The sequence below is a fragment of the Calypte anna genome, chromosome 18 (assembly GCF_003957555.1).
Source record: "Calypte anna isolate BGI_N300 chromosome 18, bCalAnn1_v1.p, whole genome shotgun sequence".
NCBI lineage: Eukaryota > Metazoa > Chordata > Aves > Apodiformes > Trochilidae > Calypte > Calypte anna.
The window spans coordinates 9,925,998-9,950,217 of record NC_044263.1 but is presented as its reverse complement, the minus strand read 5'-3'; the positions used below and the strand labels follow the sequence as shown (position 1 = coordinate 9,950,217).

The 24,220-nt window shown below is 54.1% G+C and overlaps 1 protein-coding gene across 1 annotated transcript in view; it reads left to right on the top strand.

Annotated features, from left to right (window-relative positions):
* The window catches only part of NTN1 (netrin 1), a 93,087-nt gene extending 69,561 nt beyond the window's left edge, over nt 1-23,526 (top strand). The window contains exons 4-6 of the mRNA XM_030461873.1: nt 1,556-1,609; nt 14,887-14,961; nt 23,167-23,526. Of these exons, the coding sequence (XP_030317733.1) occupies nt 1,556-1,609; nt 14,887-14,961; nt 23,167-23,495 (458 nt within the window). The 3' untranslated portion in view covers nt 23,496-23,526. The remainder of the gene's footprint in view (nt 1-1,555; nt 1,610-14,886; nt 14,962-23,166) is intronic.
* Nucleotides 23,527-24,220: the final 694 nt, after the last annotated feature.

Here is a 24,220-nt window from a genome sequence, read left to right as displayed (position 1 = left end):
TCACTGCAAAACAACTGCAAAAAACCTTGGCTGAAGTATTTTTCAAGCAATGCTGTGTCCTGGCTGCCAAGCTGCTGAGCAGTTGTTGGGCATTTGGTCTGCACGGGCGATGCAAATGCAATGGAAATGAGGAGCTGAGCAACTCACTGTGCTCTCAGCCTAAAAAAAAAAAACCCAAAGCAGCATAATTTTGTCCTTGAAAACTGCCAGCCAGCACATCCTACCTGGGAGGGATGTCTTTCACATGGATTTTATATGGATGCAGGGGAGGGCACTTGCTCTCCAGCCCTGCCTGCTCTGCCCTTCCAGCCAGCCCTGGCAGGGCACAGGCACACTGCACCCAGCAGCAATCTCCAAATGACCTCCAGGAGCACAGTTTCTCTCTGATTTACCCCTGCTCCAGTCCCCAAGGCCTATAGACATCCAAGAACAGCTTCCTGGGGAAGTTTATTCCTCCAGTTTATTCCTGGGGAATAAACAAGGCCCCGGTGGGGTTTACCTGTGTAGGAGCCCAGGCAGCTGTGAGCACCCATCCAGCCTGGGGACAGCTGTGCTGTCTGGTCACCTACTGCCTGGTTATGCCCTCTGTGTTCCCCAGGGGCTTATCCCTGTGTTTTATTGCATTAAATGGCCATTTAATTGCATTTCATGCCCATTGGGCTGCACCCCTCGGAGCTGCCCTGCCTGCAATGCAGACAGAGCCAAGCAAACCCAGGGGCAGTCCCCAGAGCAACAGCAGAATGAGGTAGATGCCAAAACCAAACTGGTGCCTAATTTCCACTTTTTAAACAGTTCCCCTCCCAGGGTTTCTGGGGATGCACAGAACTCACAGCCCCCTATGCCCCAAACCCACAATGGATCTTGGGAGCTGCACCAGGGGAAAGAGGTCATCTCACCAAGTTGGGACCACAGTCTGTGCTCCAGCTGTGGCCCAGCTTCTCTAACATCAACAAACTGTCAGACTGGGCCAGGGAGATGCAGAACATGATGGGCTTTCAAGCAAGCAAAGCTGAGCCCACAGCAGAAGCAGTTGTGTTGGCAGCAATGAGAGAACATCCCAGCTGAGAGATGCAAAGCTTTACCTGCTTCCCTGGCTCTCATCAGAGACTTGGATGGAAACAGCACCTTGGAAGGGACACCACTGGAACTGGGAGAGGCAGCAGCACTCCCATGGTTTGCTGGGGGTGGGCACAACAGCCACAGCCCCTCCCAGAGGAGCCCTCACCCTGGGACACAACCTGACCACAGCCAGAGGCATCACTGGTCAGGGCACCAGAGTTACCTGGCTGGGTGTTTCATCTTTTATTTGGAGCCCCAAGCCAATATTTTCAGTGCACAGCCCCCTTTTCCACACCCCCTGGAGCAGCCCAGCTCCTCAGATCTGGTCCTGGCATGCTGAGTCCTGGGGGTTTTGCAAGGGGGGAAGGGTTGGGAAGGTCAATGCGACTTGTGCAGGGGACAGGCTCTTGGAGATCAAGAATAATGCCTTTTTTTGTTTGTTTTTTTCTTTTTTATCTCCTCTCCTTTCCTGCCTGCTTCTCACTGTCCTGCACAGAGATCCCTGCTGCCCCTCCCACCACTGCTGCCAGCAGCACAGAGGAGCCTGCAGGTAGGTTGTCTCTTCTTCTAAAGCATCTTGATGGCCAAGGTCTGTTGAGCAATCAGCTGCCCGACAGGAAATCACATGAAATTAATACATTAATTCTGTTGTTTATACTGGGACAAGTGGTTTCCATTTATGCCCCAAGTATCTGAAGCATCCTGAGAGATGGGTGTTTCTAGGAGCATATGGGAGAGCAGGGAAGATGCAGAGGGGCTTTCCCAGAGGTGGTTAAACCTATAAGCAACAAAAGTTACCCAAAGTGGGACCAATGCTGGATGGAAAAGAGGTAAGGACTCAAGATGTGGTTGATTATTAAAGCTGAGTGGTTCCCTAGTCAAGTAGAAAAGCCCTAAAAGAACAATCCAGCTGAGTTCTTCTGGGGGAGGAGGACTAGAGAACCAAAAATGCTGCAAAAGAGAGCAAAAAACCCAAAGTGCTGCTTACTTCTGCCTATGAGCATCCTTTTTTTTTAATTGCTTAGCTCTGTGTATTTATGGTGCTGCTGGGACCCATGCAGCATCTTGTGGCCACTTCTGGGGGTCCTTGGGGTGGGACATGGCTGTGGTTGGTGGATTGCTGGGGACAGTTGTGCTCAGATGTGTCTCAAGGTCAGTGGCTGCAAGACCCCTGTGATTTATCTGAGCTCAGAGCAAGGGATCCTCCAGCTGCTGGGACCTGGAACTCTCCATATTTCATCCCTTCTTCTTCTTAGCCAGGAGTGTCCCAGGTTTCAGCATCACTCATCTCCCTGCACCACCCTGAAGCATCCTGCTGAAAATCCATGGTGGTTTCTTGGTGAACCCTTAAATCTGTGTCCCTGCCAGAGCTCCCATGATGTGGGAGCAGAAGCGTTATAGTGATGGAGAAAAAAAATTAGTGGGAGACTTTGGGCAGCCAGTTCTGGGGGGAGATGCTGCTTTATTTCCCTGGCTCATGGATCCACAGGACATAAAGTGCTTTCCTTGCCAAGGGCCAAGTTAGTGTCACCACCAGATGGAGAAAACAAGGGGTAAATTCCAAAAGAGCCTGGGCCAAAGCTGGTCATGGTGCAAAGAATGGAACAATGGTGACTTTGGAGAAGGATCCTGCCTGGTTCTGTTTAGCTCTGATCTGGGGAAATGGTCCAGAATGGAATTGTTTAAATGAAATGCATTTTTGCTCCCTCATGCTGGGAAACAGGAGGAGGAGGAGGAGGAGGAGGAGCTTCTTATTTTCATGGCCAGGAGAGGAAAGCTCTTGCTATCACCCCTTTTTATTCTGGCCCTGTTCAGAGATAGAGAAGGAGGAGAAAATAAATAAAAAAATAAATAAATACCAGTGTGTGGGGGGAAAGGTTTACAGACCTGCCAGTCAGTCCTTGTCTTATCTGAATTGAATCCAGATTGGCTTGGAAATTATCATCCTAAATGGATGATTTCAGCTTAAATAAAACCAGGTGATTGGATCCCTGCAACTTCGCACGGTTTTCCCCTGGAAAGCATCCTCCCCCGTTTCAAAAACCAGATCTGGACTTTCCAAAAGTGATTTGGGCTCAAGGTGTTGCCTGGGGCCTTTGTTCCTGGCTGGTGACGAAGAGGTTGGATGTAGGGGCAGAAAAGGGAAACAAAAACCCCCCAAACCCACCATTTAGTGATCCCTGGGTGTGCCTCAGATGTGCAGAGCCCCTGGAGCAGCTTGGCTGCACTTGCAGCTTTCCCAGAGCAGGCAGAGGTGGATGGATGCCATGGGATGGATGGATGGATGAGAGGATGATTAATGCCTTCTGGAAGGAGCTTGGGAAGGGAGATGGGCAGGCAGGTCTCTGCTCTGGAACTGATTGGAATAGTCTCAAGGAAAAATTAAAAAAATCCCAAACAAGCATCAGAAAAAACACAAAACAAGCAAAAAAACCCAACAACCAACCAACAAACAAACGAAAAAAAAACCAAAACAAAACCCTCAAACAATCCCATGGGCTGTCTGGGACTGTTCCTGCTTCTGCATCTCACTTGGAAAAAAAACCACAAACAAAGGTTATGGCTTTAGTCTGGGAAAATAGAAATTCTGGAGGAAAGAGTAGAAAGTGCTCCCAGGAAAAGAGCCCTTGCCCAAGGCAGAGTCATGGAATCATGGAATGGTTTGGGTTGGAAGGGACCTTAAAGCTCCCCCAGTGCCATCCCTGCCATGGGCAGGGACACCTCCCACAGCCCAGGGTGCTCCAAGCCCCATCCAACCTGGGCTGGGACACTGCCAGGGATGGGGCAGCATCAGCATTCCCAGAAAACCTATTCCAGAGTCTTCCTGCTCTCATGGTGAAGAATTTCAGCTCTCCAACCAAGCAGCCCTGGTGCTCCCACAGCCTGGGAGAGGGAGAGATGCTCTCCTCCTCCCAGGGGTGTGGGAGGCTGATGCTTGGGCTGATCTGGGCAGAGGCAAATTGAAAAAAAAAAAGAGTACATCCCCCCCAAAAAACCAACAACCAACTGTGGTAGCACCTTGAGAATTCAAGGTGACAAAGGGACTACGAACAGAGAGAGTTCAGCTTCTGCCAGGTGATGTGTGTGGAAAGGGAACAGCCTGAGGAGGGGTCTGATTCCAAGCCAGATTTCTCTCTAGACCAACACTCACCAAGTCTGAACTCTGCAGAATCCCAAGCAGGAGATCTTCATGTTTATCATCTGTGGTCAGATTTGACTTCCTGGGCAGCACCCAGCACAGTTCTTGGATGCAAAGGTGTGTGGGCAGTGCTCCCCTCCTGCCCCAAGAACTCCCAGCTGGGATGAGCAGGAGCTGCCAGGCTGTGGGCACTGCCCCTGGTGAGGATGTCCCCAAAGCCAAGGAAAGGGCAGGGACAGGGGGGACTTGGGGACACTGGGACACTGCCAGGGATGGGGCAGCATCAGCCAAAGGGGGGACTTTGCACCAGTGCAGAAAAAAAAAATAAAAAAAAAAATCCCAACTCCTCACTAGCAAGGAACTGGAGCTCTGCAGAGAGCTGGGAGCATCCCAAAGGGCTGCCCAGCTCTCAGGGGTAAAAACAGGAGGGGAAATCCTCATTTTGGTCCCCCTGGTGTAAATCTGGGCTCAGCCCAGGGGTCTCCTGCTTTGTAGCCATCCAAATGAGGGCATTCAGCCCCCAGGGGCACTCTCTGGGCTGTCGGAGAAGGTGATGGATGGGCTGGGTGAGTGATTGACTGATGGATGGCCCAGAGCATCCCAGCTCCTCCTGAAAGGGTTCTCAGGGTGAGCCCCAGAGAATGGCTGGGAGGACAATAGGGGTGAGGGGCTTGCAGTGAGGAAGCTTCTGGTTGCTTTCAAACACTTCAAAAAGTCTGTGGGGGAAAAAGAAACCAAACAAACAACTAAAACAAAACCCCCCAACCAGCCAACATACAAATGGAAAACAGAAAAAATAAAAAAAAGGGAAAAAACCAAAACAAAACAAACAAAAAAAGGGGAAAAAAAGCAAAAATAAACAACAAACAAAACCTGCAGCCAACCAACAAACAGAGATCAGAAAAACAAAACAAAAGGGAAAAACCACAAACCAAATGAAAAAAACACAAAAGAAGAAAAAAGCAAAAAAACTCACCCAAAAACCAAACAACAAAGCAAATCAACAAAACCAAACTACCACCAAACTTCTGCTGCAATGCAGATAAGCTTCATGCACAACCTCATCACATTCTTACAACTTCATCACAAGGCTTCCTGCATCCCCACATCCCTCCATCTCTCTTTCCCTCCATCTCTCCATCCCCACATCCCTTTTTCTCTCTGTCCCTCCATCTCTCTACATCCCTCCATCTGCAGCTCTAGGATGCTGTCACCTTAGGGACTGTCCTGCCACCAGCACAACCTGGATGTCCCCAAGCCATGGGCACCATGGCCAAGCCACAGGCTTCAGAGCAAGGACTTGAAGAGCCCAGAACTGTCACCAAACCTATTTAAAAAATAGTAACAACAATGATTTTGAAGTGAACTGAACTGCTCCTCATCCCTTCCTGGAACATTGCCCAGTGCTGCTTCCCTTTGGCAAAGTGAAGTCCTTGCCTCCAGCCCCATCCCTCCATGTCCATGTTTTCCCTGGAATGGAAAGTCTGATTTGCCCCAGCCCTGGTTTCTGTCCTGTCCCCAGGTCCCCCACAGCACCCTCCTGGCCAGGGACCTTCTGTCAGGCTGGGGATTTATAGCGTGGCCAGGTTGAGGCTGGGGACAGCTGATTTCCTGGGGATGGATTTCATCATCTCAGCTCCGTGCAGGGCTGTGACCCAGGGTGGGGATGGTGGCCCTGGGCTTTGTCAGCATCAGGTGGGACAAAGCACCTCCTGGTCCCCTTGTGTCCTGGGGGCTCAGCACTGGGATTGATCCCGTGGGAAGGGATAGGAAATGTGGTCCAGAAAGAGGGACAAGTAAGGTGCTGTACTCAGCTCTGGTGAGGCCACAGCTTGAGTCCTGTGTCCAGTTCTGGGCCCCTCAGGAAGTTCAGGAAGGAGATTGAGGTGCTGGAGCAGGTCCAGAGAAGAGCAAGGAGGCTGTGAAGGGATCCAGCAGAATTCCTGTGAGGAAGGGCTGAGGGAGCTGGGGGTGTTGAGGCTGGAGAAGAGGAGGCTCAGGGGAGACCTCATCACTCTCTGCAACTCCCTGAAAGGAGGTTGGAGCCAGGGGGGGTTGGGCTCTTTTCCCAGGCAACTCTCAGCAAGACAAGAGGGCACAAAGGGTCTCAAGTTGTGCCAGGGGAGGTTTAGGTTGGAGATGAGAAAGAATTTCTTTCTGGAGAGGGTGCTCAGGCATTGGAATGGGCTGCCCAGGGAAGTAGTGGATTCTCCGTGTCTGGAGATCTTTCCAAAGAGCCTGGATGTGGCACTGAGTGCCATGGGCTGGGAACCACGGGGGGAGTGGATCAAGGGTTGGACTTGATGATCTCTGAGCTCCCTTCCAACCCAGCCAGTTCTATGATTCTATGATTCTATGAAAGGCCAGAATCCTGGGCTCAGTCCTGAGCCTCTCAGGACCAGAAGGACATTGAGGGGATGGAGAGTGTCCTGAGAAGGGAATGGAGCTGGGGAAGAGGCTGGAGAAGTTGTGAGGGCCCTGGGGGTGCTGATCCTGGAGCAGAGGAGGCTGAGGGGAGACCTTGTGGCTCTCTGCAACCCCCTGAGAGGAGGTTGGAGCCAGGGGGGGTCGGGCTCTGCTCCCAAGGAACAAGGGATGGGACAAGAGGAACTTCTGGCACAACTCAAGTTGTGCCAGGGGAGGTTTAGGTTGGAGCTGGGGAAGAATTTCTGCCTGGAAAGGGTTGTCAGGGCCTGGCCCAGGCTGCCCAGGGCAGGGCTGGAGTCCTCATCATCCCTGGAGGGGTTTCAGAGCCTGGAGATGTGGGGATGAGGGACATGGGGTGGGGGTGGCCTGGGCAGTGCTGGGTTACTGGTTGGACTGGGTGATCTGAGAGGGCTTTTCCTACCAAGGCAATCCCGGGGCTGGGAATGTCCTGGGAGCTGCAGGAGGACACAGCCTGACCTGGGGCACCCCCGGCCACATCCTGCAGGGTGCTGATGGTGGAGCTGGTGCCAACCAAACACCTCTTCCCCCCCCCATCCCAGCCCTCCTGGATGCTGGAAATGAGGAAGGGGCTTCAGGAATCCCCAGATCCCCCCGCAGTGGCTTTTCCACCCGCTCCAGGCGAGAGGCTTTAATCTAATTACACGCTTTATTTGCGCCAATTTGTTTTTCAATCAATCTTGTTCAGGCAGAAGAAAGGAGGCTGCTGCGGGCTCATTTGCACCTCCTTGTTCCAAGGGGGAGGTTAAGGGCAGTTTTCCTCCCGGCTGGGGATGCCTGCGGGGCTGCGGAGCTGCCTCCTCCCTTTCCAGGGGCTGCCCAGTCCGGGGAGGAGGTGTTTTGGGGGGGTAGGGGGAGAGGGATAACAATTCACACATTTTTGCCCCAAACACCACAGAGGTGCCCAAATGGGACAAAAAGCAGCATTGCAAGACCCTGTCCTGCAGCCGGGTGCCCCGGGCCGTGGTGTGCAGGGCAGGAAGGGTTCAGGAGCCCCCTGCCAAGTGGTTCGAGGTCCCAGGGAGTTCTGGGGCTGTCCCGAAGCAAAGATTTGCGTGGATCTTTAGCCAAGGGTTTCAACAGGGTCCCGAGGAATAGTGAGGATGCTGGTGATGGAGCAAGGGTGGCCCCAGCACCCCATGGACATAGCACCCCGTGGATGTGTCCCCAGAGTGCTTTGGGGAGCAGGAGATGGTGCAGAGCCTGAGCAGGTACCTGGCACACAGAGAAGTCCGAGCTCCTCCCTGAGGCTGCCTGAGGAGCTGGAAGGGCCAAGGGGCAGCTGATGGGACAGATCCTGTGTGTGTCCTGTGGGGACAGCTGCCCAGAGGCCATCTGAGGATGGGCAGACAGGAAGGTCACACAGCAGCCATGGTTAAATACATGGTTAAATACAACCTCCTCATAGAATCATAGAATCCTAGAATGGGCTGGGTTGGAAGGGAGCTCAGAGATCATCAAGTCCAACCCTTGATCCACTCCCCCCGTGGTTCCCAGCCCATGGCACTCAGTGCCACATCCAGGCTCTTTGGAAAGATCTCCAGACACGGAGAATCCACTACTTCCCTGGGCAGCCCATTCCAATGCCTGAGCACCCTCTCCAGAAAGAAATTCTTTCTCATCTCCAACCTAAACCTCCCCTGGCACAACTTGAGACCCTGCCCTCTTGTCTTGCTGAGAGTTGCCTGGGAAAAGAGCCCAACCCCCCCCTGGCTCCAACCTCCTTTCAGGGAGTTGCAGAGAGTGATGAGGTCTCCCCTGAGCCTCCTCTTCTCCAGCCTCAACACCCCAGCTCCCTCAGCCCTTCCTCACAGGAATTCTGCTGGATCCCTTCACAGCCTCCTTGCTCTTCTCTGGACCTGCTCCAGCACCTCAATCTCCTTCCTGAGGGGCTGAGGGGCCCAGAACTGGACACAGGACTCAAGCTGTGGCCTCACCAGGGCTGAGCACAGGGGCAGAATCCCTTCCCTGGACCTGCTGGCCACGCTCTTCCTCAGCCAGCCCAGGATGCCATTGGCCTTCTTGGCCACCTGGGCACACTGCTGGCTCCTCTTCAGCTTCCTGTCAGAGGTTTGCTCAGCACAGAACCCCTGGGAGCATCCCCAGGTCCTCAGGATCTCCCTGTGCACAGGCTGAGGAGGGGACAATCCTGGGGACCCTTCTGCAGGTCAGACAACATCCAGGACTTGAGCAACCCAGTCCCTCCTGACACCAACCATAGCATTCCAGGCTGGGTTGGGTTGGAAGGGACCTTAAAGATCATCTCATTCCCAAACCTTGCCAGGGACAGGGACACCTCCCACCAGCCCAGGTTGCTCCAAACCAACCTGGCCTCCAACACTTGGGCTCCAGCATCTTTAAGGTCCCTTCCAACCCAAACCAGCCTGGGACTTTATGGTTTGGATTTGTGCCTTAGTCTGGCTGCACATCCCACTGGGTGCAAACAGGAGTTGAGGGGACACAGATCCCCCCTCCTGGGAGCCCCATCAGGAAGCTCAGCCCCTCAGGAGCAGGATGGGGGAAGGGAGTGACCACCCCAACCTTCCCCAATGCTGAGGCCAAACCATCAGTGCTGAGTCTCCCCTTTTAAGCCCCGACACCTCCACTTTGGATCTCAGCCCACAAAGGTATTTAGGGCCCGACCTGGGGGAAATCAGTAGGAATTTAGCTGCATAAATTGGGATTAGAAAGCTGAATCCCCTTGAGGATCTAAACCTTATATCTGCGTTTCGAGTTAGGCACCCGGGCCAAGAAATGTGGCTTTAATCGTTGTATCATGTCAGAATCAGGGGGCCTTTAATTTCCGTTCCTGCCATGTGGCTTTTGCAGAGGCTTAAAAACTCTTTTCAGAACTGCAAGCACAGCAAGATGCAGCCTCCTGCAGCATCTTCCTGGGACTGCTGCTCAGCACCCCGAGCTCTGGCTGCCAGCACCTCCATCCTGCCCAGTCCCACCAGCATCCAGCACTTGGGCACAGCTGGGTGCATCAAAGGGTGACCAGGCCCCCCTCTCCCCAAGGGGTTCAGTCTCATGCAGACAGCCCTGCCTGAACCTCCCCAGAATTATGAAGTGTTAAAAGTTATATTTTAAAAAAAAAAAAACAAAAAAACCCCCAAAATTTGGGAAAAAAAAGAAAAAAAAAAAAGAAAAAAAAACAAAATAAAAAAAAAGAAATTAAGCAAAACAAAGGAGGTGTTTAGCTGTGAAAACTCCCTGCTCAGCCAGGGAATTAGTGATATCAAGGGGATGGGCTGAGCTGCAAAGCTGACACATTTTACTAAGCTGTGATGGACACGAACCAGCCGCCCGCCACCTGCTCCCAACCCTCTGCAAACAGCCCCAAACGCCTCTTCCCAGCTCCCCCCCTCCTCCATTCATCCAGGAAACAGGGAAAGTTTGGGCTTTCCTGCTGGGAAGGGGCCAGTTGCTCCCAGTCCCCGGGGGACTCTAAGGGGAGGTGCAGGATGGTCCCTCCCGTGGGTGGTGGGGGGTGAGGATGCAGTGATGAAAAAAACCTGTCTGTGCTTTGGGGTTTGGAGCTCTGAAATGGAAATTTGCCCCGAAATCTTTGTGCAGGCTGAGTAAATGCAGGGAGGAAAGAGCTGGGGGGCTGGAGGAGGGGGTTCAGTTATCACCACCCGATTTCTCCCACACCCCAGTGCTGTGGCCAGGGGTGTCGGAGTACTCCACAAGGAGGATGGATGGGCCAAGGAAGGACTTGGAAGGACTGGGGAGAGTTCAGGACACTCCAGGCAGGCTGAGGGTTGAGCTCTGCCTGGGAGGAGGAGCAGGGGAGGGTGAGGATCAGCCCTTATCCTCCAAGCCCATCTTCAAGGGACATCTCTGTACAACAGGAGAGGACTGGGAGCTGGGGCTGATCCCAGGCACCCAAGAGGTGTCCATCCCAGGAGGGTCTGTAAGGTGGAGAGGACTCATTTCACACTACATGCTTCAGCTACCTGGTTGGTCCCCATCCCCAGGGGGGCTTTGAATCCTCATCTCCCACCTTGGTCTTTGCTTCAACTCCAGCATCACCTCCCAAGGACACATCACCCCAGGCTGATCCCCTCAGCCTCAGGGAGATGGGGGAGAGGAACCTGCAGGAGAGGTGGCACTGAAGCAGCATTGGGAGCACTCCAGGCACCAGGACAATCCTCTCCTCCCCCTCCAGCCTGCTGCCCCTTCCTCCCATCCCTTCCTCAGCCCTGGAGCTGGGCTCTGCTCTCACCTTCCAGCAGGACCAGCAGCCCAGAAAGCTTCCCCAGGGCCTCAGCTGCTGCAGTGCCCCGGGGGGGATGAGCAGCACTGAAATATCCCCCTCAGCATCACCACATGGAGGTGGCACTGACTGCCAGCAAACACAAACCCCAGGGCTTGGCTCTGAGAAAAGCAATCTTCCATTTCAAGGAGGCCCCAGAGGACCTCGAAGTCACCCAGGAGAGCTCCCCAGAGAGGAGAGAAAGGAAACAAAGTGGGGAAAATCTCCCACCCAAATTATAAATCTGCTCTGGTCTCCAGTGATTGACACTGATTTACACCAGGTGGCTTTGGCCACCTCAACTTCAATTGAAAGCAGCTGAGGCTCTGGCAGAGCCCGTGGGGTTGGGAAGCAGAAGGAAGGTGTGTTGGGAGAGGGAAAGCAGGGTCAGGGCTGGGCTGGAGTCTTGGTGTCTTAAGCCACAAATTCCAGACTGGTTTGGGTTGGGAGCTCCTCCAGTGCCACCCCTGCCATGGGCAGGGACACCTCCCACAGCCCAGGGTGCTCCAAGCCCCATCCAACCTGGGCTGGGACACTGCCAGGGATGGGGCAGCCACAGCTTCTCTGGGAAACCTGGGCAACCAGGGGCTCAGCACCCTCACACCAAAGAATTTCTTCCTAATGTCTCATCTCAAGCTCTCACCTTCCAGTTTAAAGCCATTCCCCCTCATCCCATCCCTCCAGGCCCTTGTCCCAAGTCCCTCCCCACCTTTCCTGGAGCCCCTTCAGGCACTGGAAGGTGCTCTAGGGTCTTCCCATTGCAGCCTTCTCTTCTCCAGGCTGAACACCCCCAACTCTCTCAACCTGGCTCCTGAACAGAGCCAAGGTCACCCAGTCCAGGTGACCACCCTCTCAAGGTCACCCAGTCCAAGCCCTGCAGTATCAGGGACACCCTCACCCAGATCAGGGTGTTCAGAGCATCCTCAACCTCACCTTGAACATCTCCAGGGATGAGGCCCCTGACCATCTTTGTGTCCTCCTCTGGACTTGCTCAAACTTAGCTCCAGGTTTGTACCCAGGGAGGAAGCAGAGATGCCCCGTCACCCCAGAGCCTCCCTGGCTGGGTGCTGGGATGGGTTTGTGCCAGGTCTGGAACCTCAGGCAGACTGAGATCCAATCCAGAGGGACTGGGAAACTGGGATGTGGCTGGAGATGCTGCCCTGGGGAGGGATTTTGTTGTTGCTGGGGATGGTGTGAGCTGCAGGTCAGTGATGGTTTCTGTCTGCCTGCTCCTTCCTGGGGATGGAGAAGGCTTCTGCTCTTGGTGGGCTCTGCCCTCATGTCCTGGGGCTGGCCCATGGGAGGTGCAGGAGGGAGTTGGTTTCCACCCTTGCCTGTCATCAGAGCTCAGAGCCAGGATCTGTCTGACTTGGACCCGTCCACAGGAGGAGAAATCTGCAGCCAGAGCTCCCAAGCATTGTCCCTGCCTGGTTCCCTGCAGCTTTGGGCAGACTGAGCTGCAAAGCTCTGCACTGCTCCAGGATTCCTCTGCCAGAGGAGAACCAGCACAGTGACTTCCATGGTGGGAACACCATGAAATCCCATGCAAACATCAGCCCCTGGGCAGGGTCCCACCAGCTGCCTGGTGGCCTGGCTCTCCTCAGTCCCCTGCTCCCCCAGGCAGGTGAGGAAAAGCCTCCCCGTGCTGTCAGGTTGCTGCATGGACATTTCTTTCCCTTTTAAACTGTTCCTTCCATGTCTACGGCCAGGAACATTTTAGCAGCCAGTTGGATGAGGAATAATTCTGTTCCCTGGGCTGGGTGACACCAGGCAGCCACGTCCCACTGCAGGTGGTGGCATCCTGCCATGTGGGCATGGCTGGGGCTCTGCTTGCAGATCTCCATCCCCTGGAGCACAGCTCTATGGAACTGATGGCCCTTTCCCAGCACACTGCAGGGTTTGGGAGATGCTCAGGCTCAAGGTAGATGTGAAAAGCCAAGGGGAGGCATCAGCTGGTGGAAGCTCTTGGCCAGCAGCCCAGTTCCTGGATGTCCAAGGGTCTTGTCCAGGTCTCTTGGAGGAGGAAGCTGCCCCACTTCACACCACAGCTTCCACTTTTGGCCCTGGCTGGGTGTGTGTGAGTGTGGGTGCTCTCCTGGGGCAGGAGGAAGGTGCTGACATGGCTCTGCCTGGCCATGGGACACCCATGGATTGGAGGGGTTGGCACTGAGGTGGTACCTGGTGTGGGTGTTCAGCTCTCTGGGTTTCTTCTTCTTGTTCATCCCCCAGCTCAAGCTGCAGAAGTTGCTGCTGCTTGGCTCAGGCAAGGTTTGGCTCTGCTGCCAACAGGGCTGGATCTGGGGGTCCCTGAGGCTTCCTGGAGCATCTTCTGGAGCATTTCCTTTCCATCTGAGCAAGCTCTCCATGTCTGAAGCCCAGGAACACCTCCTGCTCTGAGCCTGATGAGCAGCATGGTCCCAAAGCTGGTTTCATAGCACAGTCCTTGTGTGAGAGCTGAGCTGCCAGCAGAGGAGTCACTGGGAAATGCTGCTCTAGCTCTGCAGCCATCTGCCAACTCCCTGCCTCAGTTTCCCCTAACAGCCTGCTTAGTGTGAGCTCCTCCAGGAAGGAATTGCTTCTTTCCTGGGCTCCTGCAGGACATGAGAAATGGGGCTTTGAGCCCTGCTGTGGCACATGTCACCCCAGTGTGTGACACAGCCCTGTTAAGAGGACACAGCCCAGCTCCTCCTGCAGGGCTTCAGGTCATGGTCAGCTGGAGAATGGGGGCAGGAGCTTGAGGTGTGCAGGGAAAAGTGTGGATCTGCTCTGCTTTCCCTTCAGACACGGGGTTGCTATGGTGCCAGGGGGCTTCTCCCTAGCACCTATGGGTGCTGAGGAAATGTGGGGTGTGGGGACTTGATGATCTAAAAGGTCTTTTCTAACCCCAACAATTCTGTTCTGTTCTCCCCCTGCATCCCTCCAGGACCACAGCCCCATGGTGCTGCATTCCCACCCTACCAGCTTTGCAGTCCTACCTTATAGGATCACTGAACCATAGAATGGGTTGGGTTGGAAGGGACCTCTCCAGGTCACCCAGTCCAAGCCCTGCAGTCTCAGGGACACCCTCACCCAGATCAGGGTGCTCAGAGCATCCTCAACCTCATCTCAATCACATCTCCAGGGGTGAGCCCTCAACCCCTTCCTTGGGCACCCTGTGCCATTGTCCCACTGCCCTCCTGGGACACAACTTGTTCCTCACATCCAATCTAAATCTCCTCTTCTCTAATTTCAACCCATTGCCCCCATCCTATCACTCCAGGCCCTCGAAGCTCTGCCTGTCCCCACTGTCACCCCTCCATGCCACCCTCCCTGCTGCCACCCTGCCAGCCCAGCCCACAAATCCCAGCACTGGAGGCCCATTAGAACTCCAACGTTCCTCCTGGGTGTATTTTATTTGCACACTTCAGTGGAGTGGACACCAAAAGGCTTTTGCTAATGCTTCACGGGCTGCTAATTTCCTCCCTGACCCCCATTGTTGGGGGGTGACCCCAGCCCCAGTCACCCAGCAATGAATGCCAAAGGCTGACACCAGCCCGGGTTAGGGGTGACAATGGGGCCTCTGTGGGCTCCGGGCAGGCTCCAGTTGGGAGATGCAGAACAGGGGGAATTTGTGTGGCTCTCAAAAGCTTTGGGTGGCACAATAAGGGAGGCCCTGGGGTCTCCCAGGAGGACAGAGGCAGCCCAGGGAAGCTGGGCAGGGGGAGGTTGCTTTTCTTTGTGTGAAGCTTTCTTTAGAAAGGAAAAGGGGGGAGATGAGGTGGGGGTCTCAGTGCCCCCTCAGATGACCCAGTCGGGGGTTGGCAGATGGATATCACAGGCACACACTGCTTGTTCATGGCAGGCTGCAGCTTTGAGCCGTGTTGTCCCGTCCCCCCCACACCCTTCCCCTCCCTCCTCCTCCTCCTCCTTCCCCCAACCTTTTATTCATTTCCAGGCTAATTTGTTTTGTTAATGTTTTCTTGCCCTCCCCCTCTCCCCTCTGCAGATTGTGACTCATACTGCAAAGCCTCCAAGGGGAAACTGAAGATCAACATGAAGAAATACTGTAAGAAAGACTACGGTGAGTCCACTCCTCTGCCTCCCAGCCCCAAAGGGATCCAGAGCTGGGACATCTCCCTGATGGGATGTAGGGCTGGAACATTTCCCTGATGGGATGTGGAGGTGAAACATCTCCTAATGGGATGCGGGGCTGGAACATCTCCCTGCTGGGATGTAGGGATGAAACATCTCCCTACTGGGATGTAGGGCTGGAACATCTCCCTGATGGGATGCAGGGCTGGAACATCTCCCTGCTGGGATGCAGGGCTGGAACATCTCCCTGCTGGGATGCAGGGGTGAAATATCTCCCTGCCAGGGTGCCCCCCTAGACCCACCCAGCCCAGGGGCTGTGCTTGGGGCCAAGCAGCCCAGCTCTGCTTGGGGGCAGCTGCCCCATGCTGGGGGAAGGGTTGCAGTTCGGGGGATGGATTTTGCTGCTTTTGGAGAGGACCCTCCCGGGGGGATTCTCAGGGGAGCAGGGATGCAATGTGTCACCTGGAAAATAGGAGATGCTGAGGCAGCCCTCAAGCCAAGGTCCAGTGGTGTCCTGATGCCCAGGTACCTCCTGGGTTAGGCTGGCACCATGTCCTGCTGCTTCTCTTACCTGTGGGAGCTTTTAAAACCCCTGCTTGGCTGCAGTTCCTCCTTTTAGGGATGCTTCACCCTTTTAACCCCCAGGCAGGTTGGGGTGTGGGTGCTGGGAGGCTGCTGGGTCCCAGTCCTTGGTGGCACCTGAGGAGCTGGGTGCCCTCCCATACACCAGATTTTTTATGTGGGTCCATTCCTGATGGGGTCACCCCAGGGTCACCCCTCAAAGCCCTCCCTGGAGCTCAGCAGTCCCTCTCCACCCATTGCCCACCAGCACCGAGCAGGTGGGGGGAACTGGGAGGGATGGAGAGGGATGGGGAGGGATAAGGAGGCATAGGGAAGGATAGGGAAGGTCAGAGAAGGATGGGAAGGGATGGAGAGGGATGGAGAGGGATGTGAAGGGATGGAGAAGAAGAGAAATGGGGAGGAATGGGGAAGGATGGCTCCACTTTGGTCCTTTCTGTCTGGGGGATCCCTCTCCTTTGCCAGCACTGCTGGGATGAGCCAAGCACTGGGACTGGGGCTGTCCTGGGAAACTGAGGCAGAGCTGGTTAAACGGAGGTGACTAGAAATGCTCTGAAACACCTGTAAGGACTGGAAATCAGCTCACTCCTCCCTAGATTGTGCTGAGGGGGCTGGAGGGCAAAGTGTCTGAAGGCAGGGGCAGGTGAGAGCCTTTGGGTTCACCCCAGGGCTGGGAGGGGCAAGTGATGAGGTGCTGGGGAACAGGGTTTAGGATCTGCAGGGGTAAAGCTCCCCTGGTGTGTGCCACAGCAGAGGAATACATTATATATATATATATTATATATATACCTAATATATGTCTGTATGTGCATCTGCATGGCTAGAGATGTCTGGCTCTGCTTGTGTATCTATTTATTTCATCAAATGACCAAGGAAAGGGGAAAAAAACCACCCCACAACCAACACAACCTGTCCCATCAGAGCATCCAGGGGTGGAGACACCTTCCCTGCCTCCTACCCTCAGAGCAGCAGCTCAGCAGGACTGGGAAATGTCTGAGTGAGCAGAACAAATTCCCATTTAACAGCCCAGCCCTGGACAAGGCTCTTCCCACTGGGGTTGGCCAAGGATGCTCCGAGCTGGCTCTGTGCTCTGGCACCTCCCCGTGAGCCCAGGGGAAGGCAGAGAGCTCGGAGGGAAATGTTCTGTTTGTTTTGCCATTTATTCTCCCATTACTCCCGTGGCAGAAAAGCAAGGAGCTGCTGAGGCTGGGGCTCTGCTTGTGGTTCCATCCTGTGAAGCTGTGCTGAGCCCTGGCCGTGCTCCAAGGAGCTCCCAGGCATTCATCAGATGTTGGAAAGGTCCAAAAAATGTCTTTTCCCTTAGAGAATTTTCTGATTTTTTTCCTAATTTTCTTTTTTTTTTAGAGAATAGGCATTTTCTCTGTATTAATTGCAAGTGAGGATACATTCTCTTGTGTGTGGGAAAAGGACAGGGGGTTATTAAAGACAGGAGAGGAGCTGAGCACCACGCAGGTTTCTCATGGGTGGATTCTCTGATGGCTAAGATGGCACAAACACTTTTCCTGCATCCCTGCCTTTTCCCACCTGGCTCCTCTACCACCTCCTATGCCCAGGCTGGCACATTCCCCCTCTGGAAAGTGGAGAAAGCAGCTGCCTGGGAGGAAACCTGGCCCTGTTGTCCTCCAAACTGAGGCTGGGAGGATGGCAGAGGGGAACAAGGGACTCGTGCAGCCTCCTCGGAGCATTTCCCATCCTGACAGAGCTGTCAGAGCTGTGGCTCTTGGGGTGATTTCTGGGATGTTTCAGTGGTGGCAGCTCAAGGACTATTCTGGAGCACTGGTCCCAGCATGAGGTTGCCTCGCAGCTTCTCCAGTCTCATCAGGGAGATGTTTGGAGGGGGCTCAGGGCAGAACCCACCCTTGGTTTTGTTGGAGGCTGTAACGTGGGCTTCACCAGAGCCTGAGGGCAGCTCAGGAGCTCTCTGGGATGGGAGATTCCCTGGATCCATGAATGGGGATGCTGGAAAGAGCTTTTCTTTACTCTTTTAGCAAGCAGCATCACTTCTGCAGCAGCAGGAATGAGCCCTCTGCTTGGTGGGGAGGGTTTGGGTCCAGGCTGGCCCAGCACCGGGGTGCTGCCACCCAAACCCTCCTGCTCCCAGGGGGTCCCCACCCAGCCCCAGAACCAGGGAAAACTTGTTTTTCCAAGAGCAAAGCAGCGATGCCCCAACCCAGGCTTTCGGCAGGGCCGGGAGGGAGGGAGGGGGGGGGAGAAGAAAGGGTTGAAAAGGACCAGGGAAGGATAATAAAGACTTCGGGACTGACACCCCAGCAGGAAGCCAATTAGGAGGCTCTTTTCCTCCCTGTTCTGCCGACATCGCTGGGCTGAATGTCCTAAAAGGCCTTAATTAGCTTGAGCTGAGTTCCCTCTCCCCAGGGCTCAATCGGGAAGCTATCATCTGCCCCGCTCCTCAATGGGGCTTTTTAGCTCCCTGTTTCATTCAGCCATTCAAAAGGGATATTTTCCTTTATTTATTTTTCTTATCTGTTTGTTTTTATTGGGTTTGTGAATCGGGTTTTGATTTTTTTTTTTATTTTTTTTTTTTTTAATAAATTTTTAAATTGGGCTCTTTCCCTCGGGCTGAGTTTGGGTGCAAATATTTGGAGTGAACCAGGGCACCCAGAGGGCAGGCTGGGACGTCTGAGGATGGAGGGGGGAAGTTTGGATGGGCAACAAGCAAGAACAGGAGCGAAAAAAGCTTTTTCTGGAGTTATTTTGGCTGCCTGGAGCACGGGGGTCGTTTGGGTCCCAGAAATTCAGGGGGGTTTCAGTTAAAATTAGCCCAGGGAAGAAGGGGGGGAGTCCTGCTGAGGATGGAGATGAAAAGGAGAATTCTTTTCAGCAGAGATGATGCTGGGCTGGGTGATGTGGGGACATCCCTCATCCCCTTGCTTTTCAGCCCCATCTTTGGGGTTTTTTCCCCCTGCTTGTGTGCCCGGGCTCATCCCAGCACCAAAGGAAACCCGAGACTCCTGAATCCCAAATTTCCCCCCACCCCAGACCCCCCCCCTGCCCCCGAGCGGGCCCAATCCTGTGCAGGCTGAGTCCCAGCATCCTGGTCCCTGGCATTGCCACCCCCCCCCTGCTCTCCCCTGGTGCAGCATCAGGGAAGGGATGCGGGAGAGGAGCAGGATCCTCAGTTGAAAGGTGAGATCATCTGCTCGTTTTGCCCTTTTCTTGGAAAAAAAATAAATTAAAAAAAAAAAAAAAAGTCTTCCCTTCACAGAGCCCTCAGTTAGTCACCCCCTTTGTCGAGAGGAGCTTGGCAGGGCCCGGTGGAAAAAAGCAAAATGTGTTTTCAAAAGGCAGCTTGAAAAGAGAGAGAGGGAGGGAGGGGGGAAATATCCCTGAGTCCACAAAAAAAAAAAAAAACAAACGAGGAGGAGGGGGAGAATCAGCCCCAGATCTCAGCCCCTGCCCTGGCAATTGGAGAAAGCCCCTTCCTGGCCAGGGACCACTGAGCAATCCTGACTGGGAGCCCTGGGGGCAGGGGGGGTCCCAGGGCTCAGCCAGCTCAGCCAGGATTAGGGGCCATAAATCTTCAATATTAACCTGGTAGGAAACTGGCAGTCGGAGGCAGGCAGAGGCCCCGCCAAAGAAATTAGGGGAAAAAAAAATAAAAGGTGGGAAAAAAATAATCCCATGTTAACCCTTTGCTCCAGCAAAGAGCTCAACCTTTTCCCAGCCCCAGGTGGTGTCAGGGTCACTGTTTGGTGCTGCTTGGAGTAAAACCCATTTGGGTTCTGCTTTGTGCAGTGAGAAGGGACTTGGGGCCAGGGAAAGTCCCAGCTCAGTCCCCCAGTTCTGTCCTTCTGGCCCCAAAACCCCTCTTGTCTCTCCCAACAAACTGCTCTGCTCCCCCTGTCCCCCCCAGAGATCCCAAGGGATCTGCAGCAACAACACTGCCCATGGCTGGAAGCTCCAGGTCCTGGCCTCAGGTCAGCACATGGGATTTTCCAAGGAATCCCATGGAGAAGATGAGGGGCAATGGGCACAGGTGGCTCCTGGGGAGGTTCTGGTTGAACACCAGGAGAGTTTTTTCCCCATGGGGACAGTCAGACCTTGGAATGGTCTCCCAGGGGAAGGGGTGGATTCCCCCACTCTGGAAAGTTTGGAGTCTCAGCTCGAGGGGTGCTGGGACACCTCACATCAACAATAACATGAGAAGGGTTGGAGCAGGGGATCCTGGAGGTCCCTTCCAAGCTGACATTCTGGGATTTTATGGGTAGGTTTGTCCATCCATGGAGCCCAGACCTGGGTCAGGTACAAGGAGGGAAAGCTTGAAGTCAGGAGAGTTACCAGGAACCCTAAAAGTAAATTAAGAAACAAACAAACAAACAAAACCCCATATTTTTTTTGCAGCCTCACTCTTTTCATGGCTCTCTTGTGGGTTTGGGGCTCCTGACTCTTGGTCCCTGAATGCTCGAGGTGCTGCACTTATTTCAGCCTTTATGCAGCTGCCCTCAAACCTGTTGGTCCCTGGGGTTGGGTTTTGGTTTTATGGACATCCCATCACCATCCCCTCTGCTTTCCAACACCAAGCCTTCAGCTCTGCCTTCATCATGGGCCCCAGAGCTGAGCACCAGGGTGGAACTGCCCAGCACCCTGTGGCAGGGGATGCAGGAAGGGACCAGGGACCCCCTGTCCCCTCCAACAGCCCAAGGACCACTCAGAAACCTTTTTCATGGGAAGAAATATAACGTGGGGAGATGTCTGTGTGCATCACTTGGGCTGGAGGGGCTGGTAAGGCACCATCTGGGCAGGATTTGGGGTTCAGCAGCACTCACCAGGGATGAGCATCTTCCAATCACCCCCTGAATCCCACTCCTCCTGTTCCCAGCACCCAGCTGGGGGGTCAGGGGGCACAGAACAGCCCAGCCTTCCCTGACCAGTGTCACCACCCCATGCTCTGCAGCCAAAGCTCACTGGATTTGTTCTCCCCCCCTGGGTCACCACCCAACCCACTCCCTGGGGACCAGAGCCAGGGCAGCAGCATCTCTGCCCCTTGCTTGAGTAACCACCATCCCCTGCTGCAGCTCCTCATCACTTTTTTCCTGGGGTGCAGTGGCAGGGATGGTCCCCAGCACCACTCAGCATCACCACAGGGGTGCAGTGCCCCATGGCCCAGGCCAAGCCAGGCTTTTCCCTAGGAAAAGGCAGGAGGAGGACAACATCCAGCTCCAAAGCCAGGTTTGGGGGGAGGTGGAAGGTGCAGCTGAGTCAGCCCTAAACCCATAAAACCCCAGAAACCTTCTCTGAGCTCCTCAATCCCCAGGGATTCACCCAGTTTAGTTGCTCCCAAAAATTCCTCCTGTCCCCCCCCCCAAAAAAAAACCTCCTGGGAAGGCATCACCAAACCCGGGCTCTGAGCCCCAGGGAAACCACACGTCCTGGACCCGAAATGCTGGGCACACAGCTCCTTGTCAGGGAGGCAGCTGCCAGCAGAGCCTTCCCTGAAGCTTTCACTCCTTCCACTTCATTAATAAAAAGGGAAAAAAAAAAAATCAGAGACGGGGGCCTTGACATCAAAAAAAAAAACCCAAAAAAAAACCCAACTCCAGACTGTGTATTTTAGAGCAGAGTTTCCTGTAACCACCTCTCCCCGGTTCCTTTTCATTCATTTTCTCCATTTTGTCAGTGTGGACCCAGGCAGGTCAAAGGTTTAAGTTTTTTTGGAAAGATTTGCTTCCAAGAAAATAAAAATTGGCTAATCTGCCCATTTTGGTACCTTCACACCAGACTGGGAAATACACGGTCAGAGCTCAGGGATGGGGTTTTTTGGTTTCTTTTTTTTTTTTTTTTAAATCAAAGCATCTGGTGTCCATGACATGCTCTGAAAAAAAATGTAAAAAACCAACTATATCCACATAGTTTTTGCAACGTGTTAAAAGCCTGGCTGGGCTGCAGAGCTCTGCTCCCTCCCATTGCTCAACACAGGTTTGCTGGTTGGGGTTTTTTAGAGAGGGAGATGCTAACTTGGGGGGGGAAACTCTGATGTTTCCAGGCAAACAGGGGAGTTTTGCCTGGATTTACTTGGGGTTTATTTGAGGTTTCTTCTGATAATTTCTGCAGTTGAGCTTCGACCCACCAGGACCTGGCCAGATGGCTGAGATGGGGAGGGGGCTGGAACTCATGGGGCATAGAGGGGAAAAAAAGAGAAAAACTCAAAAATTTGGCCAAAAAAAGCACTTTTTTGTTGGATTGCACTGAGCTGCTGGCCCTCACCTGCCCTCCTGGCCGTGGCTGCCATTGCCACCAGGGTTTGTCCCTCTGTCCCTGCTCCTGGGACTTGTGCTCTTTACCAGGAGTGCCACAGCCACACTCAGGAACATCTCCTCAGCCCTTCCCCGTTCCCAAATCCTCCCACAGGTTTCACAGAGGAGTCTCCTGCTCCAAGGCTGGGCTCCTGGGGAGCTGTGTCCTTGTCCTGGCCCTGGGCAGGGACCCTCACTGGGCTCTTCCCTCCCTCCAGATGCCAAATGCTTGGAGATAAGGGCCCATCCCAGAGTTTAGTGGTTTGTTCCAGATTGGGGCTCAGCTTCTCTGGAAAGCTGGGGCTGTGGTGCAGATGTGCTGAGTGGCCCAGCCAGGGATGAATGCAGGGAAAAGAGGCTGGAAAAATGCCCCATGCAGAACCTGGAGCACGTGCTGCTCTCTGGCTGTGTGGGAGAAAACGTGGCCACCTCATTGTTTGGGATGTTTGGGGTTTTTTTGAGCCCTTTAAGAGGTCACAGGAGCACCAACAGCCCTGGGGAAGTGCTTCCCCTCTGCTTGCTTCCCAACCACATCCTGGGAGATGATGGGAGGCAGAGAGCTCCATGCCCATCTGTAGCAGGAGGAGCCATTCTTGCTCCTGAAGCTCGACGAGCTGCTGGTCTCTTCCAGGACTCCAGCCACCACACAGCGCTTCCAGGGTAGAAGTGTAGCAGGAGGAGCCTTTCTTGCTCCAGAGGCTCGACGAGCTGCTGGCCTCTCCATGCCTTGCACCAGAGTGAGCTGAGGTTTGCTCTGTGGGTGTGTGTCCCACCTTTATTGGCCCCCTGGTCTTGCTCATGCCCAATAGGGGCCTGTCCTAACCAGGCACAGGTGGACTCACACCCACTCTTTGGCAACTCAAGGCACCTGGTTGACAATGTTTCTCTACACCCATCCCAGGGATCCTGGAGTCCTGTGGTTCCCAGGGTGAAGCTTCTCCTGACCTCTCCTGGGCATCCTCCAGCTCCTTAATCCTCGGGTAGCCATTCCCATGCTCTCCACGTGGCTGGAGAGCATCTCCCAAACCTATGGTGCTCTTTGTGCCTTTGCTGAGTCCCTCTGCCACCAGCTGATGGCCTGGGGACAGAGGCAGCTTTTGTGTGACCATTGCTCTTGGTCACTCTCCCCGAGCCTGGGCTCAGGAGACAAAAATCCCTTTTCAGCACAACCCCTTAGGTGAGACTTCAAATTCATTTTCTCCTCACCGGCTCGAACCCCTGACATCTTTTTCTCTCTTTCCTCTTTTCTTTTTTCTTTTTTTTTTTTTTTTTTCTTCTTTTTTTTTTTTTTTTTTGGTTGGGTTGGGTTTTTTCCCACATCCCTCCCTCACCCCCTCCAGCTGTCCAGATCCACATCCTGAAGGCTGAGAAAAACGCCGACTGGTGGAAGTTCACCGTCAACATCATCTCCGTCTACAAACAAGGCAGCAACCGGATCCGGCGTGGAGATCAGACCCTCTGGATCCACTCCAAGGACGTCGCCTGCAAGTGCCCCAAAATCAAACCCATGAAGAAGTATTTGCTGCTGGGCAACAACGAGGACTCTCCCGACCAGAGCGGCATCATTGCGGACAAAACCAGCCTGGTGATCCAGTGGAGGGACACCTGGGCTCGGAGGCTGAGGAAGTTCCAGCAGAGGGAGAAGAAGGGGAAGTGTAAGAAAGCCTAAAGGAGGAGAAGACAACTGAGGGGTGCAGGAGAGACTGTGTGCATGCTGCTTGTGTAGAGCTGGGGAGGGCAGGGTTTTGAGGGGGTGGTCGGAGGGTAGATGGGTGTGGGGTGGGATGGGGCGGCAATGATGGCTGTGGGGCTGCTGGGTTGGCACCTGGGAGATGTTCTGGGAGAAAACCCAAGGAAAGCCAAGGAAATCCAATTGGGAGCATGGGGGAGTTGGGTTGGATGATCTCCAGAGGTCCCTTCTGACTTTGGTGAGGCTGTGGCATCAAAGGAGGGTGGGTGAGGGTAGGAGGGACCTGGTGCCCCTCTCCTCAGCTTCTTTCTGCTCTGCTGGCTGAAGAACTTGGGGACCCCAAACTTCCCTCCAGCTGCTGAGCTCTGCTGCTGCCAAAGCATGGGAACGCCCAACGCCAACAACTCATCAACAGCACCACTGGAAATCAACCCCCCAGCCCCCAAAACACGTTTTGTCAGCTCAGGCTGAACAAGACAGTGGTGGAAGAGGAAACCAACCAGAGACCCAACACTGAGGACAGAGCCAGGAGCAACCTTTATGGGTTATCTGGAGCCTCTCTGGTCTTGGCTGGCTGTGATGGTCACCTAGGAAGAGCCAAGGTCTCCAGCTGTGGCACTGCCCTGGTCCCAGGTTAGTGAGGAGGACACCACGTTCGTGGGTGACTTCCACGTGGGTGTCACTTAGGGAGCAAATCCTTGTTC